The sequence below is a fragment of the Pogona vitticeps genome, chromosome 1, assembly GCF_051106095.1.
Source record: "Pogona vitticeps strain Pit_001003342236 chromosome 1, PviZW2.1, whole genome shotgun sequence".
NCBI lineage: Eukaryota > Metazoa > Chordata > Lepidosauria > Squamata > Agamidae > Pogona > Pogona vitticeps.
In genome coordinates, this window is record NC_135783.1 from 351,368,407 (window position 1) to 351,386,778 (window position 18,372).

Here is an 18,372-nt window from a genome sequence, read left to right on the forward strand (position 1 = left end):
TAGATAGATACATATTAGCTAGATTCAGAGTTCACTCTACAACATAATCAAAAGGGCCAGGTTACCTCGCCACGAAGGACTATCTAGCCCACCAACTCCGAAGGACTACTTTATGGTATCTCTATGGTAAACATCCCGAGTAGAACGGTCGGGAAAAATACCCAGCGGGGCATCCAATGCCGGAACTGTTTTGAGGATCCAATGAGGGGCCCGGGAGGCGGGATGAAGGCGCAAAAGACGCGGCGTCAGAGGCGGAGAACGCGAGACGGAAGTCCGGAAGCCACCAGCTAATTGGCGAGCTGGGCGTCAAGGCTCGGGAAAGGGCGCCCAATGGGAGCCTGGAAAGGCCGTCCCCGCCGGCCAATCAGCGGCGGCCGCTAAAATTTGAATCCGAGCTGAGGCGGAGGCCGTTCGCTCGCCCGCTCGGCGCTTCCAATCGGGCCCTGAGAGCCAACCAGGGAGGCGGAGGTGCGAAGGGAAGGCCGGAGACCAGGCCTCACGGTAGGAACGAAGCAGAATCCGGGGAAGGGGGGGAAGAGAGGAGAGCAGGAGAGATGGGGAGAAGTTACTTTTTCTGGGCCGCTTCCCCTCCCCCACCCCGAGTATCCCGTCCCAAATGTGCCCGTTTCCGTGCCAGTTACGATTTTCTGGGAAAGTGGTCGTTTTTTTATTTTAAAAAACGATTTCTGGCAATAAGGGCATCTGTGGGCCTGTAGCCAGGCTTGGCTTTTTTTTGTCACGATATTTAGATACCACACCGAGCATCGAAAGGACTCTCGGGGAGGGGATAATTCTGGGCTGTCCGGTCAGAACTGACCCTAAACAGGGCTTTCAAGGCGAGTGAGGTATTTAAGGAGCGGTTTCGACCAGTTCTAGCCCATCCCCAGGCACTTTTTGGGGCTGAGGCGGGATTCGAACCCGGGACTCTTGCCCACCACGCCACACTGGGGATCGAAAACGCCATGTTGTGGTTCTTCTGTGCTGTCCCGTCAGCACCGGCTGATAGCGACCCTCTGAGGGCTTTCGAGGTGGTGAGCCGGAGAGGCAACAAACAAGGGAGTGTGCCCTCGCCTCAACAAAAACGCCTGAAAAGGGAGACGACGGATGAAGGGACAGAGGAAAAAGAAATGAAGACGCAAGAAACCGAAAAAGGGATCGAGGAAATACTGTGGAAGGGATAGTTAGCAGTGGTCCCCCAACCTTGGTCCTCCAGATGTTCTTGCACTACAACTCCCAGAAGCCTTCACCACCACCTCTGCCAGCCAAAATTTCTGGGAGTTGAAGTCCAAGAACATCTGGAGGCCCACGGCTGGAGACCACTGACAGGAACAGGCGACAGCAGTGAAGGGTTGAAAGGGTTAGGAGCGAGAGAAAAGAGGGAAGAGTCTCGAAGGGTTCGACAGGGAATAAACATTTTCTTAACAACGCAAGAAAACAGGCGGTCAGGCGGTCGAGAGAAACGGAGAAAGTGGCAGCAGCTGAGGAGAATTGGGAAGGGAATGAACCCGATGATGTTAAGGCAGTGGTCCCCCAACCTTGGGCCTCCAGATGTTCTTGGACTTCAACTCCCAGAAATCCTGGCCAGCAGAGGTGGTGGTGAGGTTAAGGTATTTAAAACACCGAAAAAGGATATAAAGAATAGGGTCCAGTGCAAAGGAGGAAGTTGAGAAGAAAGTAGAAATAAAACGGATAATTGAAGGACTTTATTCTGAAGAATGGAGAGTGTTAGTCTTCCCACGGGGACGAGGTCCTGGTGAGCCGTCCCAAACCTTTTCGGTTGAACGAGAAGCCAAGGGAAGGCGAATGGTCCCGACACCCGCGTTGCGGGACCATACGTGCGGTCCGCAGCGGCCACCTGAGGGAACCCCAGCGACCAGGAAAAGTTTTCGAAAGGCTAACGCTCTTAGAAGAAGCCTCAAATAAGTCATTATATTTGTTTGTTTATTTAACTACCCAAAGGTCTCTGGGCGGCTTACTACATTTAAAATACAACAACAAAAAAAAAAAAACAATTCAAATGCAATTAAAATATATACTCTGAAAATTGCCATCAGGACCCACAGATTATATTATTTCAATTAAAAGCCTTCTGGAACAGGAAGGTTTTGACCTGGCGCCGAAATGTCATCAGCGTTGGTGCCAGATGAATCTCAGTCGGGAGGGTGTTCCATAGTCTGGAGGCAGGTGCCGGAAAGGCCCTTTCTCTACAAGCCATCCCTCTTACCTCCTTGAGGGACAGCTCTTTCAAAAGGGCCCCCTGGCTAGATCTTAACTGCCGGGTAGGCTCATATGGAAGGAGGCGGTCCTTCAGGTATCCAGGGCCCAAGCCCTTGTTGGATTGTTCTCTTGAAAACCTATCATTTGATGTTAATAATGATTCAATAAGAAAACATCAAGTTGATACAGTTAATAAAAATATGTTTAAAGATACACTGTTATTGTCATTTCATTTACAAGATGAAGAATTGCCCAAATTTGTCAATGAACCCAATTACGGAGATAAGTGAGGTTAGGGTATTTAATTGGAATTGGTGGGGGGGCTTTTTTGCGTGGAGGATCATGAAGGGAATGTCGTTTCTACACACACACACACACACACACACAAACACACACAAAAGTAAATTAAACTCAACGTGTATTTTTTTTTCCTTCTCAGGTTTTATCTGGTAGAGGCAGGCAAACCTTGTCACCTCCACGTCATATCTAGAACAGAGAAGATGGCGAGCAATTATACTACTCGATATAAAAAGGACCTGAGTACTCAGACCCTCAAGGCGAAAATTGTTCGCCGGAAATCTCTTCTGCAGAAAGAGAGCAGGCACAAGGAGTTCAACAGAGGTCGGCAGTTTGGCCCCGTGGATGTCAACACGCAGGCAGCAAGAGACAGGGAGCTTTCTCGGCTGGATGAGTCCGGTGAAGTACACTCACCAAAGAGCAGTGCAAAGCCCAGTAAGTGAAGACCCATGTGTGGTGTGATGTAGATCTTCTCACCCTTGTCCTGCTTAAATTTGGGTGCTTATTGAGTGGTTTGCTTTTTCTTTTGATGCTAAAATTGGATTTAGCCCAATGATTACATGTCTTTGAAAACGGCCCATGTTTTTTGTTACAATTTATTTTCAAGTGAAAAAAATTATGGTCAGTAGAGATGGTGTTTCATACAGCTTTGTATGAAGTACTCGGGTGGCGTGCTGACCCGTCTCCCCTACCCACAACCGGATGAGCCACTCACTAGATTTCAAGTGCCGCCAGGGGCTCCTTCTTCTGTGGTGGCACTCCAATCCAAGCAGGAGCCTGGCCGGCCCTGCCCCGCCTCCTCGGGCAGCCAACCACAAGGAGATGGAATGGGGGGAAACGATGCGGGGTCAGCTGCCTGAGGAGGCGGAAGAGTGAATGGGCCAGCCAGCCGGGGGTTCGAAAATGGGCCAGCACGGCATCTATGGCCCCGTACTGAGTGCTTCGTAGGAAGCTGTACAAAGCACCCACCTCTCAGTTATCACGCGCTGGTAACCTTTGTGTTTCCATGTCCCTACTCCATGGACAGGCCTAGGTTGTTTGTTCTAATTAAGTTAATGGAGAGCGTTATATTACTCCCCCCCCCGTCCCCCTCTCTTCCCATGCAGGTCAGCTCTCAAATGCTGCAGCTAAGACTCGGGGCCAGGAGCGCCTTGAAATGCTCCAACGTTACAAAGCTGAAAAAGAACTTCGGAAGTTGAAAGAGCAGAGAGAGAAACCTATATTTAAATGTGGACGATTCCAACCGGAAGGTCCTTCCTTCCTTCCGAAAGCATCACAGATCCCGGTGCTGACCAAAGGAAAGGAGAGGAAACCGTCGACCACTGTACGGGTGGCTTCACTTCTTTGGTGTTTCTTTGGTGTCATTCAGACGGGCTTAGTTCATAGGTCATACCTAAATCAGGGGTGTGGGCAAGTCCTCCGGTCCAAGTGCAAGTCTTCAGGCCTGAGTCTCGGGCCCAAGTGGGCAAATGCACAGACAGGGAAGCCAAGATGGCACACATGCATGCATAGAGTCAGCGGGCCAGCATCCCTTTCAGAAGCCAGCTGCAGCCTCTGTCCAAGCCCTTGTCGCCTAGCTGATCGGCCGGTGTAGGCAGAAACCCCAAGGTCATGTCCAAATCAATTAATTTTATTTATTTAAAATATTTTTACCCCTGCCTTTCTCCTTAAAAGGATCCAAGGTGGCTTACAGCAATTCAAAGACAATGCTTAAAACCTAAAAACAGTGAGTATGCAAATATTGAAAAAAGGATTAAACAGTTTTAGCGACTTAAATTGGACTCGACAGTGACTGACAACTCGTGAGTCCCTCATCCCTCAGTATGTAGACTCCCCAGGCAGCATGGCCAAGGATCATGGATTCTTTAGGGTTTCAGTTGCATCCGAGTAATATCTGGGGAGCCAAGGTTAGGAGCTGCTTGCCTGGCTGGTTAGGATGTAGCTTATATTGCTAAAGCTATCACATGTAACCAATGGGGATGGGAAATCTCTTCACTTTTGTCTCTTAGGAAGTACCATCCGTAAGAGTAACAAGATCAAAGGCAAAGAACCAGTTGCAAGAACCGGTTAGACCTCAGCTTCCTGTGGTTTGTCTTTCATTTTTTCCCTATTATTTGAGTGTTAGATAGAAAAAGTCAACTGATAGAGGTGGGGCATTGACCTTTAAGCCAGAGAGGTGTGTTTTGCTTTTGTTTTGATCTGTTCCTTGTTTCAAATGCTTGCTGTGCTTCTATTGCGTATCAGGCCGGTCAGTGGGTGGGCCTTTCTTTTAGCTGAGAACCATTTTTTCTTATTTCTTCTTTCTTACACTAGAAGTGGTAAATTGCATATGTATCATTAAGAGATTCATGATTTATAGCAAGCTATAGAGTACAGTAGGACCCCCTTGTCCATAGGATCAATGTCCACTGAATCACTTATCCACAATCTGAAAATATTAAAATAAAAATTCCTGAAAATAATATGTATTTCTATGGTGCCATTACCAAAATGGGCCACTAGTGGGAGCCAGAGACCATGGAATGTATAATTTTTGCTATTACAGTGGTGCCTCGCTTAGCGAGTGCTTCGCTATGCGATGAATTCGCATAGCGAGGGGGTCCAGGCCATCAGTGGAGCGTTCGCTCAGCGATGGCCCCTATAGCGTTTTTTTCGCTTTGCGATGATCGCTAAGCAATTCGCTTAGCGATTTTTGCAGAGCGAAGCGGGGAGAACAGCTGATCGGCGGTTCCAAAATGGCCGCCGGAAGGTCCTCGCCGCATTTTCGCGCCCTGCCCTTGCTTACTGAGGGCGCGAAAATGGCGGCGCTATGGAAAAACATTGCTTAACGGTGAGTTTTAAAGCCATACAAACGCACTGAACTTCGTTCAATGCGTTTCTACGGCTTTTTTATTCCCGTTTAGCGATGTTTTCGCATAGCGAAGGTTAATCCGGAACGGATTAACTTCGCTATGCGAGGCACCACTGTACTGTATAAGAGCATTTGCTATACAGTGGTGCCTCGCTAGACAGTTACCCCCGCATGGCAGTTTTTTCGCTAGACATTGACTTTTTGTGATCGCTATAGCAAATTGCAAAACAGTGATTCCTATGGGAGAATTTTGCTGGACAATGTTTGGTCCCTGCTTCGCAAACCGATTTTCGCTAGACAACGATTTTGACAGCTCCCTTCGTGCTCGTAAAATGGGTGTTTTCGGGACCTAAGCATCGCAAGACAGTGATTTAAACAGCTGATCAGCGGTTCGCAAAGCAACTTTCCTCTGGCTGATCTTCGCTAGACAACGACGATTCTTCCCCACTGGAACACATTAAACAGGTTTCAAAGCATTCCAATGAGGAAATGCTTTTCGCTAGACAATGATTTAGCTAAACAGCGATTTCAGTGGAACAGATTATCATTGTCTAGCGAGGCACCACTGTATGTGGATTTAACCCTCCCCCCCACCAGCTGGATCAGACTTACCACCGACTTCCTGAGGAAGCTGCAGTCCATCGATCAAAGACAAGATAAATGTCATCCTGGCAACCATGAATATTGAGGCGCTGTATGTGAGCATCCTCCACAGAGTTGAGCTGCAGGAAAGAAAGAACATCATCTCAGAGGGGACCGCTCTGCATCCATCTGACCAGGAAACTTTGCAACTTACGTTTCACCCACGACGATTTCATTTTTGGGCAGGAACACGCACCTGCAACTGCCACACCAACGTAAACCTCAGCATAGATGGTTTTAAGGAATGGGCTAACTTTCTGGACACAGTTAATAAATGATGATTATGATATCAAGAAATTTAATACAGTACTATAAGCAGTTGCCAGTCTCTAACATCAGAGCTACAAAAATCGCAATATTAAGAACAGCATACATACTACCACGGCATCTCTCTTCTTAGCGTTGTAGGAAAGCTGCTTGCCCGTGCTGTGCTGAAGAGGCTCCAGGTGCTTGCAGACAGAGTCTACCCAGAATCACAGTGCGGATTCCGAGCAAATAGATCCACCACTGACATGGTATTCTCCATCAGACAGTTGCAGGAGAAATGCAGGGAACAACAACAGCCACTCTTAGTGGCCTTCATAGACCTTACAAAAGCATTTGACTTGGTTAGCAGGGATGGCCTTTTTAAAATACTTACTAAGATTGGATGTCCTCCTCGACTCCTTAGCATCATCAGGTCCTTTCATGAGGGAATGAAGGGCACTGTAGTTTTTGATGGCTTAACATCAGATCCCTTTGACATCCGAAGTGGAGTGAAACAGTGCTGTGTCCTTGCGCCGACCCTGTTTGGGATTTTCTTTGCTGTCATGCTGAAGCATGCCTTCGGAACTGCAACAGAAGGTGTCTTATCTCCTGACTAGATCAGATGGAAAGCTCTTTAATCTCTCTAGACTGAGAGCGAAGACAAAAGTCCAACTGAAATGCATGCGGGAGTTCCTCTTGCTGATGATGCAGCCATTGCTGCCCACTCTGCCGAAGACCTCCAACAACTCATGAATCGTTTTAGCAAGGCCTGCCAAGACTTTGGACTAACTATTAGCCTGAAGAAAACACAAGTCGTGGCCCAGGGCATGGACTCACCTCCCTCTATTACCATCTCCTTGGCTCAACCATCTCTGACACTCTTTCCCTAGACGTCGAGCTGGATAGACGCACTGGCAAAGCAGCTACCATGTTCTTAAGACTCACAAAAAGAGTATGGCTCAATAAGAAGCTGACAGCATACAGCAAGATCCAGGTCTATAGAGCCTGTGTCCTGAGCACACTCCTGTACTGCAGTGAGTCCTGGACCCTTCATGCACGGCAGGAGAGAAAGCTGAACATGTTCCATATGCGCTGCCTCCGACATATTTTTGGTATCACCTGGCAGGACAAAGTTCCAAACAGAGTAGTCCTAGAACGAGCTGGAATTTCTAGCATGTATACACTACTGAAACAGCGACGCCTACGCTGGCTCGGGCATGTTGTGAGAATGGCTGATGGTTGGATTCCAATGGATCTCCTGTATGGAGAATGAGTGCAGAGAAATCGCCCCAGAGGGAGACCACAGCTGCGATACAAGGATATCTGCAAGCGGGATTTGAAGGCCTTGGAAATGGATCTCAACAGATGGGAAACCATGACATCGGAGCGTTCAGCCTGGAGGCAGGTGGTGCATCACGGCCTCTCCCAATTTGAAGAGACCCTCGGCCAGCAGGCTGAGGCAAAGTGGCAGTCACGAAAGCAGCAAAATCAGGGAGCTAGACGGGGTACAGATTGTATTTGTCCTAAGTGTGGAAGGGATAGTCACTGTCGAATTGGCCTCCTCAGCCATACTAGACGCTGTTCCAAGTCCTCCATACAGAGCACAATACCATAGTCTCTCGAGACTGAAGGATGCCTATGATGATGATACATACTGCTCCGATATTTAAAAGCAACTTAAGTTTTTGGTTAAAATTTGTATCTAGTACCAGTCAATGTTTTTATTATTTTGACTGTGCCTGGTGTTTTTTAATAATAATAATAATAATAATAATAATAATAATAATAATAATAATAATAATAATAATAATAATAATAATAATAATAATAATTTGATTACACAGTGGACAGATAACCACTAGTTTATACTGAAAATCCAGAGTCAGACATTCATATTGACGTGGCTCCAGATTGCACCCAGGTCACGTTAAAAAAATCCATCACATCCAGCCAAGCATTATGGGACAGTGGCATCTGCTCAGAATTGAAAAGAGATCGCGTATGGGAAGAGACGAAGGGGACTTTTCTCAGACTCAAATGCCTACCAGATACAGTAACGCAACAGGTCAACGGGGCAAAACCTATTCCCAGGAGTGAGCTTTTACAAGATAAACTCAAGCCAGATGGCAGCAGGACACCTCGAGTGGTGACATATTCCCGGCTGAAACCCCTAAGGATCTCCAGCTGCCAAGTTCTCTAGCAGGCCTAGCTGGACATCATCCCACACTCGCCTACAGCCATGTCACCCAGCCTATGAGAATTCTGACCTGCAACCACAGACTGTCCCCCACAGACACTGACACAGAAACCAGAACATATGACTAAACCAGGGGGCGGCTCTGCCCACCTATTTACACAGTATCACGGAACACAGTCCACAATATCGGGGACTCGTTCACTTGCCCGTTTCCAAAGGTGATATATGGCATCTTTTATCAGTAATGCCTCGCTGCATTTTATACTGGCTGAATAGGGCAAACTCTTAAGAGAGTAAATGAGTACAAAATAGCCAGAAACTGCTGGGCAAAACAATCACCCTTCCTCAACTCTCTTTCTTTGACCTCAGATTTTCACTTAAAACTAAGACAGTTCAAGGACAGATTCCAAATGGAGACTACCAAGCAGGTATACATCAGGACGTTCTACACATTCTCTAGACCTTAACAAATACAGTGGTGCCTCACTTGACGACATTAATCCGTTCCAGCGAAATCGCTGTAGAGCGAAATCGTCATCAAGCGAAATAAAACCCATTGAAATGCATTGAAAACCGTTCAGTGCGTTCCAATGGGCGAAATACGTGTTCCTCCAGCCAAGATCCTCCATAGGGTGGCCATTTTCTGCTCTGTGTATAGCGAAAAATCTGTCCTAAAAACAACGGGGAGCCATTTTGGAAACCCGACGATCAGTTGTTTTGATCGTCGTTAAGCAAAAAATCAGTTCCCGAAGCAGGGACCCAATCATCGTAAAGTGGTTTTTTTCCCATTAGAACATCGTTTTGCGATCGCAAAAGCGATAGCAAAAACCTAATAATCTACCGGATTTGTCATTTAACGAGGTAATCATTAAGCTAGGCACCACTGTATAATGGTTTCCTGTTCATTACAGATACTAATCCAGCCATCTGGGCCTTTGTTACACAGTGTGTAACAATGATGGTGGTTGTTACCCTAACCACCATCATTGTGCTGGAATTCATCACTGCCTAACACATGCTCCCTGACCACAGTTTTAAACTTCCCCCAGAGACAGAGCCACTCGATTCATTTGAAGAAGTGTTCCTGGACATGCAAAAGCTTATGAAAAAATAGACTTCAAAGTGCTACGAGAAATCTGATTTTTCTTATTTTGACTTCATTGATTTTAAAACAAGGAAAATGTAAATATGCCATTCTCAGAATGCAGATCTTGGATGAAATGGTACAAGAATGTGTGTTTTTGTATAGAATTGAGACCTTCGCTTTGGGTTAATCTTGATGAGTTAGTTCTCAGGGCAGCTGTTATCCGAGGGCAGCGGCTTAAAGCAAGCTTGGAAATCATTGTTTTCTGCAGTAAGCAACACAAGGTGACTAAGCAGGCAGTTTTGCAAAGGAAAGACTAAAACGGTCTATAACTGAAGAAGTCATCATCTTGTTACGGTCAGTTTGTTATCTAGCTGCGGACTGCAGAGCGACCTGAACCCTCAAGTGTGTGCTTTTGTAAAGAGTTTTGAAATGGCTTCTTGATATCTCTCTGCAGAAGGCCCCCAATTATGCCAGCAAAAGTGTGTCGCGAGCAGCTCAGCAGAAGCAGATCTACATAGACAAACCTTCCAAAAAAGAGAGCAAAGGTATGATTTCTCCATCTTGAGATTTGAAAAAAAAAAAACCCACTGCTTAGGCTTTGAGACTCCAGACGTTTTGGAATTCAGTTATCAGACGCCCCGACTGCAATTCACGCTGGCAAAGGGCTTCCAGGGGCTGGAACGGATCCCAATGATCTGAAGAGCCAAAAGGTTCGGAATCTATGGGCTGAACCGCTGGCTGAAATTCTGTGGCTTACTGTAGCAAACCACAACTAGAGTAGTCCCATTGAATCAGTGAGTCAGCTCCTCTGTAAGCCCCATTGTTTGAAATGGGCTCACTCTAGTTACTTACTGTGCGTGGTAAGCAGCAGGATTTCAGCCGCTGTAAAATTGATCTGAGGCTTTGTATGCATTTTGGGACTTGTTTTAGAAAAAGAGCCTGGGGACTTTTCCAAGTTCTGCCCATTTCTCTTATCCTGAGAGATCTCAGTGAAATAATTCTAATTACCCAGAGCTCTCAAGACAGATCTGGAAGTGGCTTTTACACACACACCTCCTGAGAGAGAGAGAGAGAGAGAGAGATTATATATATGGTTTTAAGAGTCCCCCACCCCATGGGCAGTGGCTGCCATGGCAGAGGGTTTCCTGGAGTTGTCGGCCCAAAAGAGTAACTTTCTAAAGCTTTGGTGATGGGGATATCCCTGTTTCACCACTTTCAGAGCCTCTGGGCTTTGTGGGAATTTCAGCCAACAATTTTATAATTGTTTTGGAGGCAGTAATCTGGGATGGAATGATAAAGTCCATAGAGTCTCTAAAGAGTCTCTTTCCCCCTTTTCCTGGCTGTTTCAACCGGAATGCTGAGAGGCCATACTTGGATTCTTGAGCTGTAGTCCCCCCGCCCCCAAATGTCTTTAAGGTCTGGTACCAGATAGGGATGTGGTGGCGCTGTGGGTTAAACCGCAGAAGCCTCTGTCCTGCAGGGTCAGAAGAATAGCTGTCGTAAGATCAAATCTACACGACAGAGTGAGCTCCCGTTGCTTGTCCCAGCTCCCGCCAACCTAGCCGTTCGAAAGCATGTAAAAATGCGAGTCAATAAATAGGTACCACCTCGGTGGGAAGGTCACAGCGTTCCGTGTCTAGTCACGCCGACCACGTGACCATGGAAACTGCCTTCGGACAAACTTTGGCTCTATTACGGCTTGGAAACAGGGATGAGCACTGTGCCCAAGAGTCGGACACAACTGGATTCAATGTCAAGGGGAACCTTTACCTTTACCAGATTTGCAGTTAGATCTAGGTCTGCTAGCAAGGGAATTGCTTTATACAAGCCACTTGTTTTATTCCACAGCGTATATAATCCATTTTGCTTCTGCCTTAGACTGCTCATCCTTTTTGTGAGGGCCTTTACTCTGGTACAGCCGAAATTTAGTATATTTTCTTGCATACAGATCTTTTCTTCCAACAAATGTGTTCTTCTGCTACTTTTGGCCAAACACAGAAATCCCCAGCCTCAGTGTCCCTTGATCTCCCATACTTCGCTATCCATTGCAGTGAAATTCCTTTCAATGTTATGGGATGTAATTCTGAGTAGACATGGATTGAATGGTGTGATTGATGTTTTTAAAAAAACTTTCAGAATATACTGCAGAGGGTTTTAAGCAGGCACAACTTAAAGTTTCCCACCACACTTTCAGAGGTACAGCGTCCAGCCTCCACCATCCCCAATGGAAGAATCACAAGAGGAGCAGCAGCTGCAAAGACCAAAATACCGCAGGTTTCAAGGCCGGCTGCAGCTATAGGTGAGTCAAGTGGTGGAAAGCTATCTCTCTCCGGCATTCAGCCTGGCTTTATCTTTTCTTCGTCTGAAGCTTTGCCTAATTAAACTTTCAGTCCACGGCTCCTAATCCTGTACGCCTCTGGATGACTTTATTAAAGCTTATCTCCCTTTTGTATTGGTGTGGCAGACTGAAGATCAGTGGCCAAAAATTCAAGTAATACTTTATATATCCCGTTCCAGGTAATCCACCACAAAACAGAAGTGTAAATAAAGGGAGGCAGCAAAAAGGAGTCAAAGACAAAGGGGCCACGGTAAGTTTTGTATTTTTAACTTCTGTAATTTTTTTTTACATTACAACTTCATACAGTTGTGTTGATGGTCAATAACCCTCTGCGGTAGGTGATACAGTAGAAGAAAAAGCCAACAGCATAAAAGCAAAAATAAAGAATGCCACTTATATATTGCCCCATAGTGCTTAAAACACTCTCTGGGTGGTTTACGATTGAATTATTCGGGTTATGTATTGCCCCCCTCTCCCCTGCAACAAGTTGATTACTCAACTTACCTACGTTGGAAAGATGGAAGTTTGAGTCAACCTTGAGCCGGCTACCTCAGCCTGTTGGGATCAAACTTCTGTCTGTGAGCAGAGTCCTCACTGCAGTACTGCAGCTTAATCTCTGCACCGTGAAGCTCCTTCCTTGCAGGCGCACCAGAGAATTGGGGACAGCTCGTCTCAATGTTGTTAACCGCTTGACTATTTTCTGTGTCCGCACCTCAGGACGTAAAACCAGAATTGATGGGGAAACTGCTGAGGTGGTGTTCAATCAGGCAGCTATGAAGTGTGTTGAGTGATGGAAGGCCTCCTCAAACGTTCATGGTGGGGAACCTTTCTGAGGGCTGAGTGCAGTTTTGGAGGTCTTCTGGGCTGCTTTTCAATGGTGGGTAAAGGTAAAAGCGAAAGGGCGAGTCGCCAAATATCTGCATAGTTCAGCTTGAAGATCTTTCTGACATTAGGCAAGCCTACAGGGAGGCGTTTCAGTCTTTTTGAATGAGACAACCCCCTACCAAAGCTGGGGAAACACTGAGTGAAAGTAACACGGGAAATCCGGGGTGGGAAAACTCTGTGCCTGCATTCAACCCCCAAAGGCCTGAGGCTCTCTATCCTTTTGCTAGTCGTCTTGGGAGCCTGGCCACTTCCAATTTATACGCCACTTTCCCACCCAATCTGCTCAAAGTGATGTGCAATAGAAGAACAGTAATCCAAAAAAGCATGTGAACACGACGTTGCGATCACATTGAGATTCCTGTTGGTTAATGTCTCCGTGTTAAGGGCAACGGCATCTATTGGAAGCCACTGCTTGTATTCACTGTTGCCTGCTGCTGTGCTTAAAGAAAGGGGGAGAGGTTGGTGTATCTCCCTTCCCCTTTGCTCCGAGTGTTCCTGTGGCAGAAGAGGGGTGGCACCAGGCCTGCTTGTCACTGGCCATAAAAATAGTGAACAATTTTTTTGGGGAAAAAGAGACTACCTTCTTTGTCACAGGTGTGTGAAATGGAAGAGGACCCACTGGCGCTGCCACTCGTGGAAGAAGTGACAGTCCAGTCGAGGGCAAGCCCTGAGCCGCACGAGGCTTTCCCTGAGAAAGAAAACCTGCCTCCTTCTCACATCCCGGGCCCTGCCCTGTCCAGGAGAACGCGGTCCTTTGCCCCTCAGAACTTTGTCTTCAAGCCTCTGGAGGGCTTGGCCGCCTACCGAGTGAAACCGATGAGCCCGTCCCGAGCCAATGTATTCCTGTCGCCCGACCTCGTCTGGAATCCTGTGAACTGCACCAGGTACGGACCCTTCTGCTCAATGTTCTCCACGTTCTCTTAAAAAATCTTCCCATTCTCCTGGAACGACTCTTACCCACTTGCCCGAATCGATCTGCCTTCGTGGGGCACCGTGGGCTGAGATCAGACACCCTTTCAGGCTGACAAAGATCTTCTCTCTAGGCAGCCAAACTCATCCCTTCCTTTGTCCTGCTAGTACAAATATTTACTCCTTTGTGCTGCTAGCCTCTTCTAGAACAGCTCTAGAAGAATGTCTGCCTATAGAGGGCCACTGCTAGTGGTCACGTAAAAGACATTGCCATTTAGGGGACTTTCCAGAATCTGAGCTTGAGAGAGCAGCCCTGTTCTGTAGTGACAGGGGATGGGTCACCTCCAGAGTTTGATGGCTTTGATACTAACCTGTGTTAAACATTTCAATTTTTTTAAAACTTTGCAAAGCACCTGTTCTGTAATTTAGGAGAGGGAAACGATGTTCACATCCTGTGCTCTAGAGCAGTGGTACCCAACCTTGGGCCTCCAGATTTTTTGGACTACAACTCCCAGAAGCCTTCACCATCACCCCTGCTGGCCAAGATTTCTGGGAGTTGAAGTTCAAGAACATCTGGAGGTCCAAGGTTGGGGACCACTGCTCTAGAACCATGGTTTTCCAACTGGGGTCTCCAGATTTTCTCGGACTGCCACTCCCAGAAACCCTGGCCAACACAGCAAGGAGTGAAGGCTTCTGGGAATTGCAGTCCAAGAATATCTGGGGACACCCGGTTAAGAACCACGGCTCTAGATCATGCAGTATTTAGAATTTTCAGGTGTGTCAACCAAGAAGCCAGATTTTTCTCACTCCACCGCTCCTCCTGTGGGAAACTGCCTTCATGCTGAGAACCATCCACAAAGAGGTGCTAAGCGGCTGTATCTCCCCAGATGAACGTCATGAGTGTGTCGTTCTTGTGCTTCTTCCCAGCGGAGTCCCTGGAGAAGGGGCAGAAGAAAATGGGCCAAAGGACTGCAGTCTGAAATATCAAACCTCCCCTGAGCCTAAGGAAGATCCTCAGGAGCATCACTTGGGGGTGGAGTCAAGTGCACCTGAGGAAGGTAAGTCAAGAGAGAGAACTTTCAGAGCATAAATTGCTGAGCCATTGTACTGTGACTCACTCATTTGCCTCTTTGGACGACAACTTCCAGAATCTACCGGCCAACATGGCCCGTGGGACGTCCTGACTGGCGGATTCTGTGGCCTTGGTCCGGCTGCTTAATCCCAATTGGACTTCAACCCATTGAATTGACAGGATTTACTGAAAGGTTGACTTGACTCTTTGGCAGTTGATGCAGCTGGCCTACTCCGTTTTGGACCAGGCATCACATATTGGGAGCTGCATTCTCAAAAAATACAGTGGTGCCCCGCATAGCGACGTTAATCCGTTCCGGATTAATCGTCGGTATGAGGAACCATTGCTAAACGGATTGGAAAAACCCATAGGAACGCATTAAACTTGGTTTAATGCGTTCCTTTGGGGCCCAAACTCACAGTTGAGCGAAGTTCCTCCATAGCGCCGCCATTTTCGCGCCCTCGGTAAGCGAGGGCAGGGCGCGAAAACACTTGCGGCGGCCATTTTGGGAGTCAGGTGGCCATTTTGGAACCGCCGATCAGCTGTTCTAGGAACGTCGCAATGCGAAGATTGGTAAGTGAACCGCTTACCGATCATCGCAATGCAATTTTCGCCCTATCTAACCATCGCAATGCGGTCACATTAGCGATCTAAAAAAGAGATCGCTATGCGAATTCATCGTTAAACGGTGCATTCGTTATGCGAGGCACCACTGTAGAATAAAATAGTTTTTGCAAGCTCTGGCCAACAGTCCCCATTTAGCAGCTCTGCTGCCTCAGCAAACTGACTCCAGACCTTAGGCCAGAACGTAATTTTTGACCCTTGTTAAGGGCTGGTGCACTCTTGCCAACTCAGTGGCTTGATCAAGTGGGACAGAGAATAGGGAGTATACAAGTAATGCAATATTTTGACTTTTCTGCATTACTGAGGTGTTGAAATCATGGTCCCCTAGCATCCTTGCTCTCCCTTGTTTTGGGTGGGTGGGGAATATATAGATGTACAGTAAGATTCTGTACCCACAGGATCAGGATCAACGGCTTTCACTTATTCACGGTCTGAAAGTATTAAAAATATTAAAAGAAAAAATGATGCCGAGGAGAGGAAAAAGTTTTTTCACATGAATTACCAGAACTGGCCACTAGAGGGATCCAGAGATCATGCTGTGAATACTTTTACCATTTCCCCAAAAATAAGATCTAACCTGAAAATAAGCCCTAATATGATTTTTCAGGATGCTCATCATATAAGACCTACCCTAAAAATAAGCCCCAGTAAAGTGAAACCCCACCCTCCACCCTTGTGTAGCATTGTGCAGCAACCTGAAGATGACATGACTGTAAAATAAAACATTCCCTGAAAATAAGTCCTAATGCGTTTTTTGGGGCAAAAATTAATATAACTCCCTGCATGATTTTCAGGGAAACATGGTAGCATGGTCTCTAGTGGCCACTTCTGGTAATGCAAGTGAAAATATGTATTATTTATTTTTGTTTTTCCTTTCTTACTGCCAAAACACCTGTCGTTGCCATGTTATGTTAAGACACACTTTAAAATGTAATTCATTATCCGTTCAAAGGCAGGTAATGATTCAATTAGAAATTATTTTGTTGGTAGACCACCTACTATTACCATTTCCCCTGTGCCACGTACACCCTTCTGCAGTTTTTGCTATAAGACAAGTTTGTCTTTCCAGAATGTGTTCCTCTGGAGAAGTTGGATGTCACTCCCTCGGAAAGAGAGCCAGTTGCAGGCCCGCCAGCAGCGGAAACCACCGAGTCCACTGGGGAGCCACAGCACGATGTCCCCTACTTCAGGTTGGTCCAGAAAAACAAGAGGCATCAAAACTGATAAACTACATCTGAATGAGAATAACTGTCTCAAGAATAGAGAGATGGGCTGAACCAGAAAACTGATGTTTTGTGGCTACCTGTGAACTACAAACAATCACAACCCTCCCAAAAAGAACCAATTCACAGTTTGGTTTTTGGGTACAGTATATGCCTGGGGGAAGCGGGGACCGATTGCCCCCTTCCCATTACCCCTGCTGTCTCCCGACCTGTTCCCTCGAAGGGAAGCCAGCCTGCTGTCTCTGAGGATGGTGGCGGGGGCAGGAACAGGTCAGAAAGCAGGCGACAGGGTCAGTGGGAAGAGGGCGAGCGGGCAGATTTTTGTTTTGGCAAAACAGGATCCCTGAACTTGGGTTGTGGGACTGAACCTTGAAACCGCCCAGTTTATCAGTTTTTCTGGTCCGTCGTTTGGTTCTTGCCCATCTCTACTCTAGAATGGTTGCTCTCGTTTGTAAAGAAAATTACATCCTCACTAAAAGAACTCTGTAGAACATCCTGCTTTCCCCCGATAGAAATCTCTCAATGCAATAGTATCTTAGAAGTCTGCCCCCCCCCCGAACTCAGAGAGGCTTGCACTGACTTAGGATTGCCGCCTCCATGTGACACTCTTCCCACACTATGGGCGAGTTGTGCCTGTCGATCAGCTGCCAGATCTTTCTTTTATAGATGTTAACCCACCGTTAATGACTTGATGTCATTGGTACGTCATGTGGGTCTTACTTTATCTGAACTGCTAAATGAAGGGGTTATTCAACCTCTTTATAAATGTAGGAGTAGAATCTTGTTACAGCACATTGAGAAGGATAGCTAATAGCTCAAGGAACAGAATCAAAATTCAAGATGGCCTTATCCAATTGGAGAACTGGGTTAGAACCAACAGAATCGGCTTCCACTGGGATCCATATAAAGGTCTGCAGTTAGGCAAGTAAAATCAGGTGTGCAGATGCAGGATGGGGAACATCTGGACTGGGAGCAATAGGTGCGAAAAAGTAAGACTTGGTTATTTGGGCAGGCTTTCCCTCCTCCTGTATCTTAAATTCACATGTTAACATCTTGGATTTATTGCATGTTTATTGGTTTTACTGTTTTTAAATTTGTAATGCCGCCCAGAGTAGACCTTTGGTCTATATGGGCGGGGTATAGATCTAATAAAATAAATAAAAAATCAATAAAATAAATGTTCGTCAACAGAACAAAACAGAAGCAAAAACAAGACAAACCTGCCTTGTACAAGGCTTTGGAACTGTGCTGTCTGGAGCTTTAGAGAGGAAGGGTAGACTACAGATGGGATCAGCAGCTGGAAACATTACTTTTTTGGACTGCCGCTCCCAGAATCCCCTAGGCATCATGACGTGCTTTCTGGGGCTTATGATCCCAAAATGTAACTTTTCCAAATTGTGAATATATTACAGGGCATGGGGTTTACACTGAGGTGTGTCTCAAGCCCGGTCCGGCCACGTCCTGTTTGTTTCTCTGCTCCTGTAACCAAACTCCACATCCGTGTATACTCTTTTTTTTAATTAATATTTTAAAGGAAAATCCTTCAGTCCGAGACACAGAGGCTGGCATCGCATTGTGAGCAGTGGGACGGGACAGCAGAAACGGACATCCCGGAGGATGGTGAGAGAAGGAAAGGGGGGGAGGTGGCGTGAAATTGGGGTCGTCCAGCACTGCCAGTTCTGGCCATTTGCTCTACTTTATCAGCCAGATATCTCTCTGGCTGTGACTCCTTCTAGCAAAATGCATGGGTTTTAACGGATGTAGCAACTTTTGCAACCTCACAC

At 46.6% G+C, this 18,372-nt stretch overlaps 1 protein-coding gene across 2 annotated transcripts in view; it reads left to right on the top strand.

Annotated features, from left to right (window-relative positions):
• Positions 1–378: 378 nt before the first annotated feature.
• Positions 379–18,372, top strand: part of DLGAP5 (DLG associated protein 5) — a 28,721-nt gene continuing 10,727 nt past the window's right edge. For both annotated transcript variants that reach the window (XM_072986856.2, XM_072986857.2), the window contains exons 1-11: positions 379–501; positions 2,657–2,949; positions 3,621–3,838; positions 4,524–4,601; positions 9,992–10,082; positions 11,732–11,836; positions 12,055–12,125; positions 13,355–13,644; positions 14,597–14,727; positions 16,435–16,555; positions 18,123–18,208. In XM_072986856.2, the coding sequence (XP_072842957.2) occupies positions 2,718–2,949; positions 3,621–3,838; positions 4,524–4,601; positions 9,992–10,082; positions 11,732–11,836; positions 12,055–12,125; positions 13,355–13,644; positions 14,597–14,727; positions 16,435–16,555; positions 18,123–18,208 (1,423 nt within the window). In that variant the 5' untranslated portion in view covers positions 379–501; positions 2,657–2,717. The remainder of the gene's footprint in view (positions 502–2,656; positions 2,950–3,620; positions 3,839–4,523; positions 4,602–9,991; positions 10,083–11,731; positions 11,837–12,054; positions 12,126–13,354; positions 13,645–14,596; positions 14,728–16,434; positions 16,556–18,122; positions 18,209–18,372) is intronic.